The sequence below is a fragment of the Rhyacophila brunnea genome, unplaced genomic scaffold (assembly GCF_057557595.1).
Source record: "Rhyacophila brunnea isolate RB1 unplaced genomic scaffold, BYU_Rbru_1.0 scaffold_10, whole genome shotgun sequence".
Lineage (NCBI taxonomy): Eukaryota > Metazoa > Arthropoda > Insecta > Trichoptera > Rhyacophilidae > Rhyacophila > Rhyacophila brunnea.
The window spans coordinates 11,405,135-11,427,779 of NW_028232752.1; the positions used below are offsets into that span (position 1 = coordinate 11,405,135).

The following is a 22,645-nucleotide window of genomic DNA, read 5'->3' on the forward strand; positions in this document are numbered from 1 at the left end:
CGTCATATTGACTGCCTAATATGGAAACCAGCTAACAGCACTTTTGACCAAAAATAAGCATGTTTTCTATGCTCACACAAAATTTCAAACTCATAAGCCTATAAATAAATGCGTTATCATTCTGTACACAAAACAGCCAACTACAGGTGCCAAATTTACAACATCGTAAATGGAAGAACTCAGCTCTTTATAGAATTTTTCTTTCTATAAATAAAAAGGAAGTTAAAACAGTGTAGTTCATAGTGCAACTTATTATATAAAAAAAAATTTCCAAGTGGAATTATTAAATTCTGCTCGATAGATGAATTATTAAGTTTTTTCTCCTTCCTGAACCATTTGCCCAAATGGAGTTAGCCGGTTTGCAGATTGAGCAGTCGATATGTGATCATCATCACCAGCTGGGATCAATCCACTGCTGGATGAAGGCCTCCCCAAGCTTCTTCCAACTCTCTCGGTCCTGTGCCTTTCGCTGCCACGTATTTCCGGCGAACTTTACCAGTTCGTCAATCCAGCGGCTTTTAGGGCGACCCTGTGGCCGTTTCGTACCCCTTGGGTACCACTGGATGACGGCATTTGTCCAGCGGCCGTCCTTTCGGCGAGCAATGTGCCCCGCCCATCTCCATTTCAGCTGTTTGGCAACGTCTATTACATCGCGTACTCCTGTCTGCTTCCTAACCCATTCGTTTCTCTCACGGTCCTTTCGCGTGATGCCCAACATACACCTCTCCATGCCTCTATGCGACTCTTAACTTTTGAACATCTCTCGTGTTGATGGTTCACGTCTCGCAGCCATACGTGAGCACGGGTAGCACACATTGGTTGAACACCTTACGCTTAAGACATAATAGTAGGTCATTCTTGAAGATACCATTCAGGCGTCCGAAAGCACTCCATTCCAGCTTTGTTCTTCGAACAATTTCATCGTGCATGCTTCCGTCTATGGGCACCTGCTGTCCGTAGCTGCTGACTTGCTCGAGTTGGGTGCCATTAATACAGATAATCGCAGGGTCCGAAAAACAGTTCCTCATCACTTTTGTCTTTGAGACATTTTCTTTCGGCCGACCGTTTGGCTGACATCCGCGAGTTCTTGTAGGTCTTTCGGGTCTTGTGAGTGTATAACAATATCATCTGCAAAGCGCAGGTGACTTAATTAACTGGTAGTTTTTACAATTCTTTCTGAAGCGCTTTCTAAATAACATTAATTTTACGCGTGTTTTTAATCCCACTGTGTATAATATTATTTTGTCAAAAATACTTTTTCTAGGGGTAATATATTTCTCTAAGGTGTTTTTAAATTAGGAAAAGTATATTTGATACTCGGTATTATACAAAATAAACCAACCAGTAATATTGTACATTATTTTTATACTATCTACGTATAAAGATGCTTTCCAAAGCTGTAATATTATTACGCAGATAGTACTCAGGCCTCGAGAAATACAAAAAAGTTAAGTACTTATCATTGTATACGCTCTGCACTCTAAACGTGATTAATGGCTCTGAATTCCAAAAATAAAACAAATTCTCCATTAAAGAGTATTATTTCCGTCAATACGATTAAATTCTAAAACTAATGTGATTTTTGGCGCTGTTTCCAATGTGACAAATCACATTGTAGATAGAAAGATATTGAAAAAAAAACCTTCTTGTGTGGAGATGAAGCCTGAAAACGAAAACTGAAAAACCGAGACAAAGGCTTACTAATTGATTGAATTAGCGCAAAGTGATTATTTCTCATTGCTGGTTCCTACAATACTTATTTTTATTTTGATTTTATTCAGACTTATTTAACATACATAATTTTGAAAACATTTCTGAAGAAATAGAAAAATTCTTTTTAAAAAAAGTAAGACACCCAGCAGGAATTGAACCTGCATCTCTCGGATTTCGCGCCCATGCACATAGGCTACTATGCTATAGGCGCCATATTTAATAGCGACAAATTTGAAGCGCTCTGAACTCTGAAGCGCTTTCCAAATTGAGTTACTATTGGTGATTAGCTTTTGTTTTTTAAATCAAAGTAAGTATTACTTTAATTACTAACCGACGTGATGGATCACTCCAAGAGATTTTGTTGTTGCTTACTTGAACTTGCTAATAATTTTTATTTAACTATTTGTTTATTCAACGAATAATTCACAAGATTTAAAAATGTAATATTTTGATTATTGAATTGACATCATTTTGAAAACACTTATGAGAAAAAAGAAATAGAAATAGAAATATTAGAAATAGAAAAAATAATAATTAATAATAATTGGATATAGATAAAATAGAAAAAATCTTTTTGAAAAAAGAAAAAAATATTTGCTAGAGTCAGTGAAGTTACGTGTAGGGATTGCAATACCGAATGAAAATACAAATACCGGTATTTCGGTATTTCCTATTGAATACTGCTAAACCCAATGCTTACGGGCCTTTTTAATTAACGTGTTAATTTGCATTTGAAAAGCAATTAGCAAAAATACAATTTTGTGCGGCCCGTAAGCATTGGGTTAATACCGGTATTCGTGAAATATATGAAATATCGTAATAATACTCGTATATACTTGGGTTTCCGCCGCGTGAACTTCTTCCTTCTTCCCTCGACGTTTCAAGCGAAAAGCCATCGAAAGGAGGCCATCGAAATACATAGAAACCCTGAATGATGGGTTACGGTTAAAAATATCATGGCTTCCGGCACTATCCAATATCCGATCCGGTATCTCTAGTCGTAACGATTGACACATTACTCTGACTTCTTAGATAATCGGATTCCTTTTGGCATTCTTAGAGCGACATTTGCATTCATATACCTACACTACACTTCATCGTAACACATATCTCTTGATAATAGCCTTTGACACGAGCCTGAAACATCAAGGAAAGAAAGAGTAAGAAAGAAAAAGTACACGCGATCAAAACGCAAGAATCTATTACGATGAAAAATAACCGTGAAAGTCTCAAAAATTATAATATATGAAATATATGATAACAGAAATATCTATCAATATAATATATATATAAAACTTTTTAAAATAATAATATTTTATCGCACGTATCATTGCCGATCTCGAAGGGCATTGAAGCGCAACGGAAGTAAACCAAACATCGCGTAACCCAATAGAAATCTTCTTCCTCTTCGACCATGTCCGATCCTAATAGAATCATATGGGCCTCCACAGAGTGAAGGTGTAAAATATAAATAGATTCATGTTAAACTTTTTATGTTAATTAATACATTATTTTTCCACTTTCAATACCGAATATATCGGCGGCTCTCGTGGTGCAGTGCATAAGGCACTGGCCTTCTACCCGAGAGTTCTGGGTTCGATTTTTGGTGAGGACATACAATTTATGTGTTTTTCTCAAAGCCTAGATGTTCAAAATTACTAATAACTACGTTGTACAAATGAACGTTTTTTTCCGGTTTTGAAATCCGGTATTGAAATCCCTATTATATACGAGGTGGTAGGCATATTATGCGTTGCTTAGGGGCGGCGGAACGAAAGAAAAATACGATCGTAGCAATTTTTTAAAGTAGTGGTTGTTTTCCGTGAAGCACTTCGTAAGAAAGTACTGACATCTTAACTTGACAGTAAAACTAATCAATAATGGAAATATTTAATTTGACTTACAATTAGTATGTTGAGTGGAAGCCAACAGACAGTAAAGACAATAACAACGGTGACCATCATCTTGATCATCTGAAACAAAAGACAATACAATTCATTACAGTTGTGACTATTTACTAACACCAATTCATTATTACGAGTATTATTGAACCTCTATTATATGGCAAACAATATTAATCGGCCATGTGCTCCCCTTAGCTGAAGCATATGGATACCTTACTGCGTCCCGTAGCTCCGCCGTATACACTATATATATAGATAGTCCATGTGGCATCCTCTGGGAATGTCCTAAAATGTGTATATTAGTCTCTTGATCACATCAATCTCATTAGTGCATCATTACCTCGCGATTATAATCTCACGTCATCATTCTTATTATTGTATTCAGTGTATTCTTGTATCAACCAATAAACTCTCGTCTCAACAACCAAACAATAACGGCCTTTCATCTACCACCACATCATAGTACCTCCAACTATATCTCTATATATATAAAAATCTCGTGTCACGATGTTTGTGGTCGAACTCCTCCGAAATGGCTCGACCGATTTTTATGATTTTTTTTATGTATATTTTTTAAATATGAGAATAGGTCAACAAGTATATTTCATACCGCTAGGTGATTAGGGTATCTCTATCCAGAAAAATTTTCTTTTACTTTTTTGACAATTTTTTTTTTGTATTTTTTTTATTATTTGAAATAAAAAAATACTTATAACCCCAAATTTTCACCCTCCTACCCCTACCCTCCCATTTTTTAATCGCGATTTTATTATTTTTGTATGAACAAATTTAACCGTCGTTCGTATTTCAAACAGAACGAAATTATTTATGTTGTTGAATGACAGATGGCGCTACGTCCGAGAAGAATTCAAGAGAAGCGTCGCATCATTTTGACATTTCATTCGGCATATCACAACGCAGTGCGTGCAAAATTTTGTAGGATTTATTTTAATTTATCTATTTTTATGTGCATGTATTACAGTGCACAATGCCAGCAAGATGCAAGGGGAGCCATTTGGGCCGTCGAACGAATAAAGCAACAAAAATGCAAAATAGTAGAGCAGAAAGAACAGACGAACAATTCCAACAAAATAACAAAAACGTGCATGTAAGCATGTCGCAATTGCGTGCATCCCAATCACAATAGGCACGAGCTGAACGAAATCAACAACGAAAATTGGAACGGAGCCAAGCGCACTGGTTCGTAGTTAACACACGCAGAGCAAATGACCGACAACGCCAACAAGTACATCTAACATTTACATCCGCTTCGTTCCTTCGTCTCGCATTCGAGTACGAGCCAGATATTGAATATTCCGCTCATCCGAAAGTGCTGATTGGTGCTATGGACAAAGAATGTACCCATTGTCATGCGCTCAAATTCAAACATGAGTCAGCCGGGATGTGTTGCGCATCAGGAAAAGTGCAACTACCAGAAATTGAGATACCACCAGAACCATTGAACGGCTTGCTCATCGGCACGGTTCTAGATTCAAACCTGTTCTTGAAGTACATTCGCACATTAAATTCATGCTTCCAAATGACTTCGTTCGGAGCAACAGAAATAGTTCACAATACTGCGGCAAATGGTCAACAATTCCATTCTACGTTCAAAATCAAAGGCCAAGTACACCACAAAGTAGGCTCATTGCTACCAATGCCAAACGAACCACATAATTTTTTACAAATCTACTTCATCGGCGGTGAGGACACCAATCATGTGGATGCACGTTGCGGCTACAATAGCCTCAATTCGCCTTATGCCAGGCGCATCGTCGGCGAACTGGACGCCCTGTTGAATGAGCACAATGAATTATTGAAATTCTTCAAAGCACATATGCACGAATTTCAAAGTGACAATCACGCTGTTGTCATCAATCGTGATAAAACACCAGCTGGTGTGCGTCGATTCAATGCGCCTGTTGTTGACGACATTGCTAGAATCATGGTTGACGACCGCACATCGACGCGAGAAATCGTGATTCGATGAAGAAACAATAATCTGGAGTTCATCGCTGACACACACCGTTCATACGACGCTCTCCAATATCCGCTTATTTTCTGGAAGGGACAAGACGGATATTGCATAAACATTAAACAATGAGATCCTGTCACAGGTAATTCATTCATTATGAACATCATTACTCATTTTGAATTGAGAAAATGAATGGTTGATGTTTTTTTGTTTTTATCGGCGGGCATCGTCTACAGCGCTCTATTCCTCTTTCTGTCATATATCCCATCCCCACACATTTACGATACTTTCGTTATTTTTTATTTAACAACCAAAATATTCACTAGAAATAATTTATATGGCAGAACAACGTTTGCTGGGTCAGCTAGTATTATATATTATAATGAATTCAAGCTCTGTACTATTCCATTTAAGTCGTTTTTTGCGACGCGGGTTTCGCCTTTCGGCATCTTCAGGCGTCCAAACACACACTGAAACTACAATCACCAAAGGTAAACACACACTGACAACGAACACTTTTAACTATAGCTTATATAATAAATCAATACAATAAAGTAGGTAAAAACACCATTACCTACCTATCAAATTAAAGGTCACAAAAATACAATAAACAAATTATGAATAGTTGAAGTGTCAGTAAAAAACCTAATTAATACCCTATCTTATTAATAACAATACAATCGATAGCACATTATATTAATTCGTCAAAACCTAATAATAGATCATTACTCTTCTCGAAAGGCGAAACCCGGATCGCAAAAAACGACTTAAATGGAATAGTACAGAGCTTGAATCCATTAAAATTTAAATTCAAATTCCATCAAGTACCTTCAGTCGATAGTATTAATATTATATAATATATATATTTGTAAATAAAACCTCAGAAACATACATAAATAGAAAAATTGGAAGAGAAAACAAAACAATAATTTGAATAGTTTACACAAATGAAGATTTTACTTTGAATTCAAAAACAGTAAAATTGAGTTAGCAGAATTTGAATTTAATATGCCTAGAATGCGATTGTTTTATTTTATCGCTTTATCAGGATAAATAAAGTTAAGTAGTGCGTGGGGAAGAACTTTTGTTTAATTATTCACCAACCAAACGAATGAACAAAATAAGTGGGCACCTAGTGTACTCTGTTTGTGGTGAAGGACTTCGATAAGATTGCCCTTAGGCACTCTCTATATAGTCTCGAAAATCCCTCGAGCCTACTCCCGAAAGGTGATAATACTGTCTCACTGTGAGATCAACAGAGCCATACAAATAAAGGTCTGAATTTGTCTGAAAGGTTAAAAAGATTTAATGATAAATTGAGAACATTTACTTGAAGATTGAAGAAGAAGCTTGGATTATCCCACGTATACTTATCATACGAATGGTTTTAAATTTGATTATCGGTGAGGTTACAATATATTATTTTATATTGTGATTCTATCTAGATTGCATTTTACTATGGAGTAATTTACTACTGTAATTAGGATTTGTGGCTTAATTTAGTGTAAAGTCATCATTTTGAAAGATTAGAAAGTGGCTAGTCTGAAATTTTATAGTTGTTAATCAATGCATAATTAAATTAATGTACCTAAATAAACTATTATTTTTTAAAATAAAGTATATATATAAAAATGAGCAAATTATAATACGACAAGATGCCAAAAATTATTAGGTGTCAAAGTTTTGTAATTTAATTTTTGAAATCCGATTTAAATTTCTTTATATGAGACTCATCAGCATACCTGTGGGTCTATTCTATTCACAAAACGGCTATTGACTGCTGAAGTGATAAACTTTATCACTTTATCATAAGCATGTATTGAGGTACTACAATTGTTACAATAAGTCTGCTGTCTAAACTGTGAAATCTGTCTATCTCGCTCTAAAAGTTAACACAGCCAAGAGAAGGGCTGTTGAAATAATGTACTTTTTGACAGTTTAGACAGTTAACTTATTGTAAAAATTAACCAAATCATTACATAAATATGATAAACTACCATCAATAGCTGCCTTGTGTATAGAATAGCTTCGCTGATTTTTTCAGTTTTAACCAGGAAATATAAATCCTTGACAGTTTTTTATCATTGAAACAAATTTTCAATAAATAATAATTCTTTAAAAAATAATGTAGCTGTAGTATAATAGCGATCAAATATCTATTGTTTAACGTATCAAATTATTCTGCAATTATATATTCCCAGCGAATCAATTTCCAGCAAACAACTCTTAGTTATATCAGCAAGTTGATTGACGATATTAGATACGGTATATTATTACATCATATCACAGCACATTATATCATTACGGTGTATTAGCCGAATAATCATTTTTCATGGTATCATATTTTCTTACGACTGTAATAATAAATAATATTTCATTTCGCTACTCGATTTAAAAGGCTGACTCTATAATTAGTCCAATATGTTTATGTACCAGAATTAAATGTTAATGTATTACTTTTTATTGTATAAATAACGAAGAATAATTTATCTAAATGTCACTCGAATCCAAGTACCTTGCTCGTAACTATCTCAGTAGATTATATGTACTATCATTGTATAATATACTATTGTACCGATACGCTGCTAATAAATCTCACCCTGCTACATCGTAGACTTCATTATCATCATCCTCAACCCACACATCGAATACCACAGTAGTGACTCAACAATAATATAACCGAAAATTAATAATTATGTAGGTATATAATGTCCACGATGGCCTAGTGACAACTTGTGGGCTTATAAAGTCTTGGGTCTTGAGTGATAATTGCTTTCCTGGAAAATTCGCAATATTATATTGTTTACTTTAGTATGTATTTGAACCCAGAAGAAGGACCTGATAGGTTGAAAAAGTGGCTTACACATACACTTCTCGTAAAAACAGAAATCTATTAATACAACTTCCACTATGTGAAGATTTATATTATTGTGAATCGCTTATGATACGGTAATTTACTTAAAAGTTTATTTTATTATGATAGTTAATTTGACGAAATTAAATCGTCTCTGTTCTGGCAGAACACACTAACTGGAGAATACTAGTTTTGAGTAATTTGACTTTGAAGTTGTAAAAATGTTTGAAATGGTCTATCTTTATTAAGTAATCGTAAAAAGGATGACTTTAAAATAAAGACTGTTTATTTATTAAGAACGTTTCCAGACGGTAAAGTTTGAAATAAGGAACATTTTGGTATAATTAACTCAATATGTAATTTTTTCGAATTAGTGTCTTCTGCCAGAAGAGTGACGAAATAAACATTACAATTTAAAAATACTACATTTTTTACTCGTGTTATACGAGGGTGGGTCAATAAGTCCTTAGAAAAGCCGACAGGTGGCGCGACTAGTACTGCAAGCGGTTTGTTTTCATGCAGCGGCACTACCGATTCAGTATGCTGCGAAGTTTCAATCAGATTGGTCGGGTTGTTGTGTGTTTCTCGTACATTTAAAAAAAAAATTGCTTGTGGAAAATGGAAAAATGGAAAATGGAGAAAATTGAGTTTAGAGCTGTTATTAAACATTTTAATATAAAAGGGTTAACAGCAAAGGAAATAAAAAATTAGTTGGATTTAGTTCACGGCATTTATCTGCTCCTTCACTTGCAACTATTTATAACTGGTTAAATGAATTTAAACGTGGTCGTACATCAACAAAGGATAAACCACGCTCAGGACGTCCTGTAGAGGTGACTACACCAGAAATGATCAATAAAATCCACGATATGGTGTTAAGTGACCGAAGATTAAGGTTGAGTGAGATAATTGAGGTTACAGGGATCTCAAAAGGTAGCGTCATTTCTATTTTACATGACAAATTGGGCATGAAAAATATTTCTGCAAGATGGGTGCCGCGTTTGCTCACAGTCGACAATAAACGCAATAGGGTGGTGGCCTCTAAAGCCCTTTTGTCGCTCATGCAACGCAATCCGGATGAATCTTTTCGTCGCTTTGTGACTGTAGATGAAACATGGATACACCACTATACTCCCGAGCGAACAGTCAAAGCAGTGGATTGTGAAGGCAAACCATGTCCAAAGAAGGCGAAAACCGTAAAATCAGCTGGTAAGGTTATGGCTACTGTATTTTGGGATGCGCGCGAAATTATTTTCGTTGACTATTTGGAAAAAGAAAAAACAATAACAGGGGATTATTATGCATCTTTATTGGACCAGCTAAAAAACAAAATTGAAGAAAAACGGCCTCATTTAAACAGGAAAAAAATCTTCTTTCATCAGGACAATGCCCGTGTTCACACATGTTTACGATCAATGGCTAAAATTGAAGAATTGAAGTTCGAATTGGTCGACCACCCACCGTATTCGCCAGATTTAGCCCCCAGTGACTTTTTCCTTTACCCAAACTTAAAAAAATGGCTAAGTGGACAACGTTTTTTTTCAAATGAAGAAGTCATCGATCGGACAAATGCTTATTTTGAGGACCTTCCGAAAACTTATTTTTCTGACGGTTTAAAAAAAATTGAGAAACGTCTAACCAAGTCTATTGAGCTCCAAGGAAATTATGTTGAGAAATAAAAAAAAATACAAAAATAAAACCTGTTTTAATGCTTTTTTCTAAGGAATTATTGACCCACCCTCGTAGATAATCTATTTATGTGGAAAATTTACAAATTTTCCCCTTGCTATATTGTAGATATGAAAATGAAGTACTGCAAATGTCCAATTTGTTAATAACTGTAGTTATGTAGTTATCTTGATATTTTACATTAATAATTTAATGTAACATTCGTGACTATTTTTTATATTACATTTTATACTGTAATAGGAAAATATGTGGGAACAGTTTATTAATAGAATAACAACTAAATCAAGATAGTGTCATTGTTTATTATTTTTAAGTAGAAGAATGCGCATGTTATATTTTTATTTAGTTAATACTGTTAAAGTGTAGTTATTCAACGTTATATATTATATTAAACAGTTTTTGCTATCAGTAGAAACACATATAATTAGCACATACATTTTAATTAAAATACTTTAATAGTTTTGTTAGATTGATTGGAAATGTCTTGAAAAAATAATGGGACAATTTTCATTCAATAGAATATTGTAAATTGGTACATTGTGGTGACTAGGGAATCCAATCCCGAGCCAAAATTCTGATCCCAGGATTTCGGGATTACAATTTGACAATCCCGGGATCCCGAGACTGGTCCCGGGATTGGCATTTTTTTCCATTGTTAATATAAAATTTTTATATTTACAAATAACATTGATAAAATCGGTCAAAAATAAATCTAGTATAATTTATACTATTCAAGACATTTATTGTTAATATTGTATACGTTCAATCTTGGAAATACACAAGTTTAATGAAGTAAATAATATTGTAATATAAATAATAATGTGAATTTGATATGAGATTGCTGTTTCTGATAGTAAAGACTTAATGGATGGGTAAGCGAGATTTAAAATAGTAAAGCAAATCATGGTGTATTTATGGCCTTTCCGCTTCATAAATCTAATTAGTCAGCCAAATATGAAACTGCCGTAAAACGTATGATAGCATGGTGGAATTACTTTGTTAATAGTGCGAAGCATTGTTTTTTTCCAATCTTTCTATTTTTAATAATTTATGTGAAAAGATAAAATGAATCGGCAACCTACACATGGGTATACATCAAACTTCATTCAAACTCAGTTTATTTCTAATGTAGCTATTTTTTATTAAAAATACTTTTTCTGTTATATTTTCACTTTTATTTTATTTTCCATACGAATTGATAAAAAAATGAATCCCGAAATCCCGGGATCATGTTTATCAATCCCGGGATTCATAGGTATCGAAAATAGCTCGGGATCCCGGGATTGGAATCCCTAGTGGTGACCAAAGTATATGTTAAGAACCAACTGTCGCCAGTCAACCGTAGTCGTATGGAGGTATTATTTTAACTTATTATTATATTATAATATTATAGTATAAGGCTAGATAATGTAATTTTTTTTGTAGTGAAAGCACGTCATTTAAAAAAAAGCCTCAGTTGATGTTCCACGAGGAAAAAAATAAAAAATAAATTAAATACCTAGGAAGGTATTTAAATTGATTAAAATTCCGCTTTTTAAAAAAAGTTTCGTAAATATTTAGATCACACTCAGTTTAAAATTATTTCAAAGATTTTTCTTATTATAGCCATCCACATACTTCTATTTATGAATACTCTTATATCTCATTTCAAAGAACATATTACTAATAATATTCAACTTGTTGTGGCGCTACAGCATCAATCTACGTGTACATATATGCCTCGCATGTTGGCAGGCGTAAGACGCGGTGATGAACCGAGGGAATTGCGCGAATGTGTCTTTGTAATAAACTTAGATGCTGTAGTTTGCAATAATAGTAGTAGTAACTTATTTTTGTTGACTCAGGTATAATATATATATATATATATATATATCATAGGGTTGCTGCTAAAAGTAGGTAAGTCGATAATTTAGGTATTTAGCGTTAACAATGAATTATGTGTCTATATATAGACCTAATAGGTTGAGCAAGTGGCTGACATCCATTTCTCGTAAAAACAAAATCTGTTAATATAAACCTCTATTCTGTGAAGGCCCATTTTATGATATTATTAGGATCGGACATGGTCGGAAAAAAAATATGTATACTAGAAAAGAAATTCAAGGTCTTCTGATATATAGAACATCAACATAATGTTCAACGAAATTAGAATTATGCCTGATTTTAGAAACATTTCAAACTTTAAAAATGCAATTACCACAAAACATGATTTCGTAGTATGTATATTAGGCTTGATTGTGTTACTTTGTATACATATCTGGCTAAAGATTAAAATGGATATCAAGCAACAATCAAAATGATACATTACAACCAATTTATTTACCCTTATTCGATAGCATTAATTATCCAAGATAAAAAAAATGTTTAATGATATCAATTGAAATTTGTGGGTGTATAGTCCACTGTTTAGGGAACATGGGCCACTTCTGCAGGCGTGAAGTGGAGCATCATAACGAAAATACTGGAATTTCCCGTCTGAATAGGAACTCGACAAAAAGCTAAAGAATTATTACCTGGAAGGGTTGAACACCTGACAGTTTTAACTGGCCACCAAATAAAATAGTACAAACTTTCACCTCACCGGTATGCCATGTCTAGGTTAATTATGTATACTTATATAAATATAGTTACGTTTTTAGTTATATTTTCAGCATATTGATCATTTTATTATCGTTATTATTCGATGAAATTATTTACATACTCAAATAATTCTTCTTCTTTCTTCTTTCACCCTGTCACGTCCCAACGTTGGGGCATAGGGCAAGCACAAGTTGGCGCCACTTCCCTCGGTACATCGCCAACTCCTGCGCCTCCCGACATGTCAGACCTGCAGCACGTAGGTCACTTTTTTAGCATCGCTGCAGGGTGAGGGAGGGCCGGCCACGGCGACGGAGCCCTTGAGGCTGTGCCACAAGGGTACGAAGTGCCGCACTCTTCGGCGGCATCCGGAATACATGTCCCAGCCACTTAAATCTTCTCTTCGTGATAACTTCAATCACCGAAGGCTGTTGTGTCTGCTCACAAACTCGGGTGTTTGTAACGCGGTCGTACCAATGTACCCCTAAGATTCGGCGGAGACATCGATTCTCAAAGCTCAAAAGCCGAGACTCTTGAAGCTTAGTAAGATGCCATGTCTCACAGCCATACAGGAGCACAGGTAGCACACACGCGTTAAACAAACGACATTTGGTCCTCACAGAATACAGCCTTGACCTCGATGCGACTCCAAGTTGGTTGAACGCAGAGCCCGCCACACCCATGCGGATTCCAAGCTCACTAGAAATACCACTCAAATAATATACTTTTAATATTATATTTCATTAAGGGCGGACGTGGGTCAAAATGGAGCTTTTTTTAAAAATACGCAAGTAAACATAATTTTACTCCCTACTTCAATTATTTATTTTTCTCGATTTATGGCTACGACCGTATGTTGTAGCTTAATCACTGGGGAATGCCAAAAGAAATGGCGTATTTAAAAAAAACACTACCTTATTCTTAGGTCAATAATTATTATAAAGCAATCATTATCCGTAGGATGTTTATCACACTTGAATGTTCAAAGACATAGCTTATAATGAGTATCTTTAGAATTATCTTCAAATGTGTTAATCTTGCCCATTTTTTGAATAATAAAATGCCCAATTCTTGTCAAATTTGGGATCACAGAGATTATCAATATATTTTTTTATCGTAAATGCGTTTAAAAATTAATAAATGTAAAAAATCTTAACACCACTGCACAGTTATGTACTGAAATATGACTATATTCTAAAACATTAGAGCGAGAGGTTTAAAAGAATACTATTTTATATAACAAAAATACTTTATGCAGTCGTCAATAATGTTTAAAATAAATATAAAGTGTAATAAGGCTTCAGAATTATGTACATAAATTATCTACAACGTTTAAGGTATGTCCAGGATCATGCTTTGAAAATAGAACAAAAGCTCCATTTTGACCTACGCTGAGCATGTCCCCCCTTAAGCACTGTACATTATGCGGTATGTTAGTACCGTAATATTTCAATTTTACAAAGACAAATTAAATTTCTGATTTACTGAATAGATACTATAAAATACCTCAAAAGCTTCCTTGAAGTACAAGATGAGAATATAAGTTAATAAGGTTTTTTATGACGATTAAAATAATGAAAATTATGCATATATATATTTTTTTAAATGACAAAGAATTAGATTATGTAATATTTTTATTATTATAATTTTTATCTTGTACATCTTCAATAATTGAATTTTTAATACCGAAATCTGTTTCATTATAATGGACATTTTTCGTTCATCACCGATTTTTTTTCTTGTAAGACGGATCTAAGCTTAGTTCTAAATTCGAACACCTGACAATTTATAATGGTATATCTATAGCAGACAATACAATAGCCAACGTCTTATATCCATATCAATTATAAATTGTCAGGTGTTCGAATTTAGAACTAAGCTCATCACAGTCTAAAAAGTATTGAATTAAATGTCAAATGTTAGCATATGTAGCGCCCTCCCTAAGCGGACAACTTATACTTTTGGATCTACATGTGGAATGGCTCAGTGGAACTCAACTCGTACTTAATACAGAGATTCTTGTTACGAAATGTGGTATTTCCAGTATTTCCACTATCCACTATCCACCGTTTCATTAGGATAATGCAGTAAATATGTATTTTCATAATATTCCCGAGGTTATATTATGGATTTTAAGTTTTAATGCGACGTAAAACATTGTCCTCCCTCATTCGTTGGAGTACGTTAACATTAGATAACTTGTCACTTTAAGGGATTTTGACGTTATGTCTATACAACCACTTGAATGTTTCACTTCTCTACGATATCTATTATAGATATAAAATAATGATAAAAAATGCGTTGCCATATATACGTTTGTCTTGAAATATCTGTAACGCGTGAAAGAAAATATGTAAGAGGGAGCAAGACACGGAGAAGGCGTATTAAATATACACGTAAACGCAAATTCTAATTTTGAAAGTTTTGGAATATAGAAATCGTTTATTTTAATCGAGTTGTGACAGAAAGGTATATAATGCTGTCAGATAGGAATCACGATTATGATAATGATATATCTCAGAAAATATCAATTTCTATAATAATACACTCGATTCAAATTGGAGAAATTTTGGGAGTGATTAAATCGAGGTAAATGTGTTAAAAATCAACAAAATGACGTTTAAATAAAAATTAGTGTGTTATCTAAGACAGTGTTCTCCAACCTTTTTACACGCGGACCGGTAAAAAAAGGAAAATTTTTTCGCGGATCACTAATACTAAATAAAGATAGTTGTTTACGTAATATTTTTTTAATCTTATACTGTGACAGATGGAGACAACTATAACTAACTAAAATATATATATAACAGTCTGATACAATTAAAATTTAACAAAAACAATGGGTTTTATTCAACAAACTTATGCGAAACCTGCTGCTGAATCTTTGCTAATCCTTGCTATTGGATATTCTTGGCTGCAATGTTGTCTCTGACAGACGAAGTGCTGGATTCATGTCCAGTCTATTCCTTTGTTTCCACTTTATTGACGACGGCCCGGTGCCATTTGATCCACGGACCAGGGGTTGGGGATCACTGATATAAGAGATTTAAGGGTAATTATAATGAAGTTATGGCACGGTAACCTACTGTAATATTAAGAAACATACAGAATCAATAAGAATATGTATAAGAATATTGACTGGTGGTACTGCCACCTAGTAATATTTGCTAATTATAAAATAGTAGTAATATATAAAATAGTAGGGGTGCGAAGAATCTCCCGGTCGGCTACACTCAAATTCAATAGGAAATTTTCTTTAAAAATTGGAACCTGGAACGTCAAAAGCATGTTCCAACCAGGAAAAATTCATAATACAATTAAAGAAATGAAAAGACTTAATATCCCCATACTCGGAATTAGCGAAATGCGATGGCCAAAGTCGGGCAAATGCGCCATAGATGACCATACCGTATTCTATGCTTGAGAAGACGGTCCACACCATCGAAATGGTGTGGGAATGATAGTTAGTAAAGAAGTGATTAGATCTGTTCTTGATTTCATGCCGATCTCAGACCGTATAGCTTTATTGAAAATACAAGGTGATCCAATCAATATGAATATTATACATGTTTACGCACCTACTGCAGGCTGTGAGGAGAAGATGATTGAAAATTTTTACCAAGAACTGAGCCATCTGATGAAACAACTAAAAAACGGGGATATAACGGTTGTAATGGGGGATCTCAACGCAAAAGTGGGAAATGGCAAGGACGGATGCCTTGTCGGGAATTTTGGATTAGGTACCAGGAACAAAAGAGGCAATGAACTTATACAGTTCTGCATGAAAAACGAACTGGCAATAATGAATACGTTTTTCATACTGCCAAAACGACGTATATACATGGAAATCACCTGCGGACTCCCAGCTGAATATTATTAGAAATCAAATCGACTACTTCATGATAAGGCAATGATATAAAAACACTGTAAAAAGCGTAAAAACTTTCCCCGGTGCGGGTGTGAATTCGGACCACAACTTACTTTTGGCAGAGATACAAATTCGCTTTAAGAAAATATCCAAGTCAGAGCAACCAACAAAAATTGACATTGGTAAATTAAAAATCAATCAAATAAGACAAGAAGTCAGTGAATCACTGGAGAACGAGATCGAAAAAATCCAACCGGAACTCGAAATCGAAGAAAAATGGACTGAATTTAAAACAATAACTAATAATATTATAAAATCAAAATTAAAATCTAACCGACCTGCTAAAAAGCAAACTTGGATGACAAATGATTTTTTAGATCTTATGGAAGTAAGAAGGCGTTATAAGAACAGAAATGATACTAAATATAAAGAACTACACAGAGAGCTGAGAAAGAAAATACGCCTAGCAAAAACCGAATGGGTCACCAAAGAATGTACAAAAATAGAAATATATGACAAGAACTATGATATGTTTCACTTACATAAAAAAGTTAAAGAAATGGCAGGTATTTGCCGTTGTACAGGTACCAACAGTCTAAATGACGGCGACGGCAACATCATCCTTGATATCAACGAGAAGTTAGCCAGGTGGTAACAATACGTAGAAGAACTCTTCAACGATGAACGACCCACTGATCACGGAGTGAAAGTTGCCGCAACTGGACCTCCCATACTGAAAAGAGAAGTTGAAAGAGCCATTGACAACGCCAAAACCAGAAAGGCTACAGGCCCTGATGAAATTTCAGCAGAAATCCTAAAGCTTTTGAGATAAAATGGAATACAGCTCATGGTCAAACTATCTACGACCAGGGAGTCATACCATCCGATTGGCTGAAGTCCACATTTATTGCAATATCTAAAAGAACCAATGCCAAAGAATGTAGTGAACACCGAATGATCAGCTTAATAAGTCATGTATTGAAAATATTCCTGCGCATACTTCATAATTGAATGTACAAAAAACTGGAACAATATATAAGCTCAACACAATTTGGCTTTCGCAATGGCCTAGGATGCAGAGAAGCTCTTTTTAGTATCCAAATTCTCATACAACGTTTTCTTATGTTTTATTGACTTCGAAAAAGCATTCGATAGAGTTCAACACTCAAAAATGATTGACGTGTTGAAATCTACAGGAATTGACGATAAAGACCTTTGGCTTGTTGCAAACCTTTACTGGCAGCAGAAAGCCACCATTAAAGTCAGCAACAAAATGACAGAAAGCATCGAAATTCAAAGAGGAGTGAGACAAGACTGCATACTATCCCCAATGATCTTCAACATATATTCTGAAAAGATTTTTGACGAAGCACTGCTGGGATCAAAAGAAGGGGTCATAGTAAATGGAGTCCTTGTCAATAATTTGCGGTATTCAGATGACACAGTGCTCATCGCAGACAGTCGAGAAGGCTTACAAACTCTCATTAACAAGGTAACGGAGGCCTGTGATAAATACGGTCTCAGTCTGAACATTAAAAAGACAAAATACATGAGTGTAAGTAAGTCCCACATAGATGACAGAACGTGCACAGTGAATGGAGTCCCATTAGAGAGAACACATTCCATTATATACTTGAGTTGCGCTCTGGATGATGACTGGAACCATACCACGGAATTGAGATGCCGAATCGAGAAAGCCAGGGTGGCGTTTACTCGTCTAAAAAAAGTATTATGTAGCCATGATATACACCTGGGAACCAGAACTAGAATGGTGAGATGCTACGTCTTCTCGGTCCTCTTATATGGAGTAGAGGCTTGGACGCTCACAAAAACGATTCCCAAAAAACTTGAAGCTTTTGAAATGTAGGTGTATAGGCGCATGCTTCGTATCAGCTGAAAGGACAAAGTTACAAATGTTGAGGTGATGTCAAGGATGAAAAAGACCAAAGAAATAGTCAAACTAATAAAAACCAGGAAACTGGCATACTTTGGCCACATCATGCGGCATCCCGAGAAGTATCGCCTTCTACATCTCATCATTCAAGGGAAGATCTCCGGTAAGCAAGACCCTGGTAGAAGAAGAACGTCCTGGCTCAAAAACCTCAGGGACTGGTTTGAGCTCAGCACTCCATCCCTATTCAGAGCAGCGACGGACAGGGGCAAAATGGCCAAATTCATCGCCGACGTCTGATAACGGATATGGCACACAAAGAAGAAGAAGTAATATAATATTATATACTACTTCGTATAATATTATACTATATCGTACTTAATATAACTCTATAATTTTGGGATAAATACTTTTTAGTTGGATCGGAAAATATATATTTTTTTAAATTAAAAATAACTCATTTTCAGTATTCTAAGCTAGAATAAGGGGTTTATTTCTTAATTTCGTGTTCTTTTTAAATGCTTTTGTGGTTTTCTGATGGAGGTTTTGCTTAATCGCTTGACTACAATTTCCGGCAAACAACAGTTCTGTACAGATACGAGAATTTAAAGTATTGTATGTATTTGTTTTTCTCACATATATTTTTGCTTCAGCTCCTTTTTAACCGACGTTCCTTTTTTGAATTGAATCCGCAAATATTTTAGGAAACAAAGAGAGTCCTTTATTATTGAAATTCAAAAAAAAGAACGTAGGGTTTTGAGAAGCCTTATCACATAACAAGATGTCTACCGGATAAAAACAAAATATTAATCTTTTGAATTCAGTGAAAATAAGTGAAATATACTGTCGATTTTTACTGTAGTTATCAATGATATTGACGTTTTTTGTAAAACCATGTCAAACGCAATATTATAAGTTTTATTCTAACTTTTATAAATTAAATTGCTGAGACATTATTTATTTCAATATGACCACAAAATGTTCTCCTTTGTTGATATTATGGTGTAATTACGCAACCAGACTACGCTCACATGTCTATGTCCCAATTTTTTTTCATTCATGTAATGAAAAACTTAATATAAAATTTCAAAAAAATACCACAAAAAACATAATAATATGCTTGTACCTACTTGAAAAATAAATTTTGACATGTTGAGTACCTAGCAAAAACAATATTTTTAGTGTAGATCAATTAATTCAATACTATTAAGGTGCTACTGACTCAGTAGTGAGTTTGGGGAGTTGAAGGTCCGGGGTACGAACTGATTTTAAGGCTCTCTAAGAGAGGCCGTATGTTGTAACTTAACCACTGACATCCAGCAATAGAAATGGCTTATTTCAAAAAAATACTACCTTATTCTTAGGTCAATAATTATTATAAAACAATCATTATTTGTAGAATGTTTTATCACATTTAAATGGGCAAAGGCATAGTTTATAATCAGTATCTTAACACAATGCTTACGGGCCCTTTTAATTAATTTTGTAATTAACGTGTTAATTGGCATTTGAAAAGTAATTAGCAAAAACACAATTTTGTGCGGCCCGTAAGCTATGGGTTAAGAGTTATCTTCAAATGTGTTAATCGTGCTCATTTTTTTAATAATAAAATGCCTAATTCTTGTCAAATTTGGGATCACAGAGATTATAAATATAATTTTTATCGTAAATATTTCACTATAATTTATTTTTTATAACAACAATTTTACCAATGGTTTTATAAATGCGTTTAAAAATTAATAAACCTAAAAAATCTTAACCCCACTGCACATGGATGTACCGAAAAATGACTATATTCTAAAACATTAGATTGAGAAGCTTAAAAGAATATTATTTTATCTAATAAAACTACTTTATGCAGTATCAAATGTTTAAAATAAATATAAGGGATAATAAGACTTCAAAATTGTATAAATAGATTATCTACAACGTTTAAGGAATTTCCAGGTTTATGCTCTGAAAATACTATAACATCTCCATTTTTCTCCACTACGTGGCGCATGTGGGCCCTTATCGTGCTTACAAAGTATGTCTTTCCTTGAATAATATTCAGTAAAAGTATAAAGTATAAATATTATTGAAGTTAAGAGCGATTTTGTTTAATACGTAATATTTTAGTAGTTAATTGTATTGTGTAGAAGTATTTATCAGTTTGAGTGGTTATGTTGTACCTACGCCCGTTTGATATGCTAGTTTATTTTTCATCGGTGAGAAATATGATTTATTTTTAAAGATTTTGTTATAATATATTAATTTGTGGTTTGAACTGTTTTGAGGCCCCCTTTTGAATCATTTGCTATGTTGATTGCGTTATCTGCGTCAATAAAAATCGCCGCTGCCAAGATCTATGTATAGTGGTAGCGCCAGAAAGAAAAAGAATAAAATATTACATATACCTACGCTTCTGGTATTTAAAATATAATTAATTTTATATAAAAAACGTGTATTTTATGATTATCTTAAAATATTAAGATTGTTTATGTCACTATTTACCCTAGCTTTAATACTATAGTTCAGTTCAGTTCAGTCCAGTATCTTGCCAGCGCAGAAAAAGTATAGGTGTAAAAAGTGTAATGAACTTAAAAAAAAAAAAAAAAACGATGCGGTATTCATTCATATATTATAATATATTTAGTGTAATTGAATAATATAATATGTATGGAGATTGCAAGAAAATATTAGGTATATAGTTAAAATAGATATCCTGTATTTACAATTCTTATCAAGAATATTTTAATATTTAATTCTTTAATTCTGATTTATTCTCTAATCTAACATATTATGTTTATACTGTATAAAATGTCTACAATTTTATTCACAAATGACATGTAAAACAGATGTCAGTTAATATTTGAATTAAATTTATGATGAAGCTCTGAAATAAAACCGAGTTACGTCTTGGTAAGGTTGATTAAAACGTCTTTGATTAATTAAACGAATCTTCTCTCTTAGAAATTGTCAGAACATCCATGGTAAATCCCCTCGCTTAGTTTTTAGCTGTTAATAATTCCAGTTTTATTAATATTGCACCTGTCTAACTGGACTACGAAATGTATTATTATCAATAGATTTCGCCCGCATTCAATTCACAAGATATATGGACGTAATTTATTATTCGTGTACAAAGGACTTAATCTGACATTTCAGGAGAATCTCTACAAATTGACGGTGTTCTGGAGAATAGAATACCTATAATAAACACCTATTTTTGTGTTGTGTATCTTGTGAAATGCCGGCCCCTTTTCATATTAAATGAGTTCTGTTGAATCAAACGTAGATCTATTCACAATTCATTATATTATGAAGCTATGTATGAAAAACGATGTGTATGTTTTTAGTAGGAATCTAATTAATTACATATATTTAGTGTCTACTATACATAATATAATAAATTAATTCTTATATTAAAGGTACATAACTGTAAATGTGAAAATTTGGCAGATATTAATAACACATACCTACAACGTTTTTATTATTGGTAGAGATTGTTTAATAATAATCAAATTTTTGGTGTTAACATAATATGCAATGCTTAACTTATAAATTTAATATTATTTGGTGTTATTTTTTGGTACCAAATTATAATATGTGTGTGAATGAAATTTTATTTCAAAACCTGTAGTTTTCTGTAATGATCAAAGAATAGTTTCTAAACAGTTATAGTTTTTATTCATTGATACCACTGTTAATGCGTAATAATATTAAATTTGGTAGATTATAATAATAACTATTTTATAAGCATATTTGTTCTTCATAGAAGATGTTACTGTCTACCTCCATGTTGGTTAAATAAATTATGTTTGAATACATTTTAATTTATTATCTAAAATAACTGTTATTTACCAACTAGGGGCCTTGAGTGAACACAATACAATAAATCTCGTATATACACTAAAAATAAGAATCTACTTTGTTCAATATCTTAAATTATGAGAGAAAATTGGCATTTGTTTTAAAAAAGAAGTTACCCACTCTACCCTATAATGTCCCAGCGTTAAGGTTTAGGGCAAGTACAAGATCGAGTGAAATCCTTTGTTCCGTCTCCACATTTCGCACCTCCCGTCATGTATCACGTAGATCGCTTTTACAGCTCTGCTGCAAGGTGAGGAAAAGTCGGCCAAGGTGACAGAAAATTTGAGGTTATACCTTAAGGGTACGAGGTGTCTCATTTTTG

The 22,645-nt window shown here is 33.7% G+C and overlaps 1 protein-coding gene across 1 annotated transcript in view; it reads right to left on the minus strand.

Moving 5' to 3' along the window:
* Nucleotides 1-22,645, minus strand: part of LOC147078890 (RYamide receptor-like) — a 206,290-nt gene that overhangs the window by 6,334 nt on the left and 177,311 nt on the right. Inside the window, exon 3 of the mRNA XM_085955336.1 lies at nucleotides 3,618-3,686. Coding sequence (XP_085811462.1) covers nucleotides 3,618-3,686 — 69 coding nt within the window. The remainder of the gene's footprint in view (nucleotides 1-3,617; nucleotides 3,687-22,645) is intronic.